The 2,856-nt window shown below is 42.7% G+C and overlaps 1 protein-coding gene across 8 annotated transcripts in view; it reads left to right on the top strand.

Moving 5' to 3' along the window:
- The window catches only part of FGF13 (fibroblast growth factor 13), a 196,837-nt gene extending 194,256 nt beyond the window's left edge, over nt 1–2,581 (top strand). For 4 of the 8 annotated variants that reach the window (XM_015626546.3, XM_015626547.3, XM_019006549.2 and 1 more), the window contains exons 4-5: nt 400–598; nt 1,087–2,581. In XM_015626546.3, coding sequence (XP_015482032.1) covers nt 400–598; nt 1,087–1,223 — 336 coding nt within the window. In that variant the 3' untranslated portion in view covers nt 1,224–2,581. The remainder of the gene's footprint in view (nt 1–399; nt 599–1,086) is intronic. The other 4 variants (XM_015626541.3, XM_015626545.3, XM_015626542.3 and 1 more) reach the window with 1 other exon arrangement.
- Nucleotides 2,582–2,856: the final 275 nt, after the last annotated feature.

Raw genomic sequence — 2,856 nt, 5'->3', positions numbered from 1 at the left:
GCTGTCCCTGCCCCTGTCTCAGACACAGTTAAGGGCAGCAGTTAATGCACAAAGCATTCCTGCCTGCAGGGCTGCAGCACAGCTGCTCCCAGGGGTGACACAGCTCTGTGTCTGCCTGATATCCATTAGCTGCATCAATAAATCTTCAGTTGGACTTTTTACTCATTGTTCAAGAAGATCTTATTGCATTCTATTTAGAGCTGCTCACAGCATCATTTCACAGGTTTCAGATTGTGTTACTCTTTTGTTAATACTTTTAGGACCCATGTTTCATAATTGGATAGCTGAGGGTGAGAGGTATGACTTCTAACCATTCAGAAAGCAATGGATATTGGATGCTTTTTCATTAACTGGTGTGAGATTTGGCCCTGCACATATTGATCTGTTGCTTTCTTACAGGAACATTTTACACCTGAATGCAAGTTCAAAGAATCAGTATTTGAAAACTACTATGTGACATATTCCTCAATGATCTACAGACAGCAGCAGTCCGGCCGGGGTTGGTATTTGGGTCTGAACAAAGAAGGAGAAATAATGAAAGGAAACCACGTGAAGAAAAATAAACCTGCAGCACACTTTCTTCCAAAACCCTTAAAAGGTAATTGCTTGGGTTTGCTCCCTTTATCTGAACTGATACTGTGTTGTGTTTAATTCCTGTGCATGTATATTTGACTTGTCCAGCTGCTTATAAAACAGGAGTGTAATGTTCTGTAACGTGCTGATCATCTCAGCAGAGTTCAAACAGGCTAAACCACAACCAGTGACAGGGCTGCTTCCCTGGTAGTAAGGAAATGCTGATTTTGTCAGCCTAGGGCTGTCCTTTGGGGTAGTGTAAGTGCAGTGGGTAGCTGGCTGCTTTAACTGGGAGAGGGAGGAGTGGTTTTCCCCTTCTGGAAGATGTCAGTCCACTGACCTCAGAGGTTTTCAGGGAGTGTTTGAAATGGAAGAGATCTCCCTGCCCTGGGTGTTTGAGTCTCTCTTCCATTGTGTGGTGCTGGCTGAACAATCCCACGTGTCACAGCTGGGCTTTGTCCCCAGCCCTGCAGCCCCGAGCTGTGCTGACCTTCTGCTTCTCTTGCCTTGCAGTGGCCATGTACAAAGAGCCTTCCCTCCACGATCTCACAGAGTTCTCCAGGTCTGGAAGTGGGACCCCAACAAAGAGCAGAAGCGTTTCAGGAGTGCTAAATGGGGGTAAATCCATGAGCCAAAATGAGTCCACGTAGCCAGGTTCAGGCCAGCCAAGTGCTCTCTAAACAGAACCTTACCTCTGGATGCAGTTGAATTCTTACTCGCAGTCTTTCATCCAAACCTTGGATTGCCCAGGACGAGCCACCGAAGTCGCATAGTCACCTGATTATTAGCCATTAGATCTGCTGGTTGTCAAAGGATAAACCCCAGGCATGTAGAATGTGCTTGTGCATATCACAAGGCAGCTGGAGAGCAGCAAACACAACTGCGGGAAAATCTCCGAGAAGAAATCTCCAGCTCTTTCTCTCTCTCACTTTTTCTTTCTCTCTTTCTCTCTCTCTCCTCTGCTTTGTGGAAAACGAAACAAAAACATTTCACAGCATTCACTGCTGATAAGAATTTGCTTTCCAACTCAGAAAAAGACCACTTTTGCTCTTCAAAGGAAATTTTAATGCTTGTATGTTTTATAGGGGCAAACAAAAAACAAATACGTAAACTCTGTCGTTTCCTTGGCTTACGGTTTTATATCTAAGGCTTGATAAAAAACATGTATCCTTTAATTTGGAATAGTGCAACTTTTTGATTTCTGAACTCCAATGGGTCTTTAAAGCTTTGTCTTTAAAAAAATAATTCAAAATTCAGGGTTGGAACTGAGAGTTGGTGTCTCAGGCTCAAGCAAATAGTGTTCTTGTGGTTTTAAACACAATGAAATATAAATTTTTATAGATTTGTAGTTTCTGGTAAAGTTCTTGTGCTAACCCCAGTCTGTAGGAATTGAGTTGTTTTGTTATCCCAAGTGGAAGTTAACAGAAAGGGATAAAATTATCCTCCAGTGTAGATTTCTCTTAATTCCATTTTGTGTGTCATGTTAAACTATCGTTGTGGCTTCTTTTCTAAAGACAGAAACTGTGGAATTAAGGTGACTTAATTTTTTTATAAGAAACGTCTTATTTGTAAAAGTCCTTTCACTGTAACGGGCACGTGAATATTGTGTAGGAGGAAGCGTTAGGACAGGTTACCCCTAAACAACATATACTTATACATGCTATTGGAAACAATTGTTTAAAAAATGTAGTTAGGTTTCCATTTAGGTCATCATGTCTGTTGCATGGGAGAAAGTTGGAATATTGGCATAGAGTTGCATGATGTGTAAGATTTTGTGCATTAATCATCGTTGGATTCTGTGCTCCAAAACTGAATTAGTTCTGTACAGGCAGCTTTCTGCCTGGTACAAAAAAGTTGTTTATTATTTGTTGTATACACAACCATGCACTGAATAAACTATTTATATTAAGATGTACTTTTTAAAAAAAGCTTGTTCGATTATATGCTGTACATCCATGGTTAATTGAAGGGAAAAGGGTTGGCAATTAAATGATAAAGTTACAAAAGATACTGTAATTAATGTTCAAAATCTTTCTGTGTGACAGCCATCCCCTGTAACGCCATTCACACAGAAACTCCAACGTTCTCTGCCTTTGGGGACTGTCAGAGCTGGTCCTGTGAGCCCAGCTGAGATACTCAAACACAGCCATGCCCTGGTGCCAGCAGGCCTGGGACTGAGCCCTGGGCTGTGCCCCTCTGTCCTGAGCATGGCACAGGCTCCAGGAGCTCTGCTGGCAGCCCCTGGGGGATGCTCAGCACTGCTGGCCCTCGTCTGGCCCCAGG

Source organism: Parus major, chromosome 4A (genome assembly GCF_001522545.3).
Source record: "Parus major isolate Abel chromosome 4A, Parus_major1.1, whole genome shotgun sequence".
Classification (NCBI taxonomy): domain Eukaryota; kingdom Metazoa; phylum Chordata; class Aves; order Passeriformes; family Paridae; genus Parus; species Parus major.
This window is presented reverse-complemented; position numbering and strand designations above follow the sequence as displayed.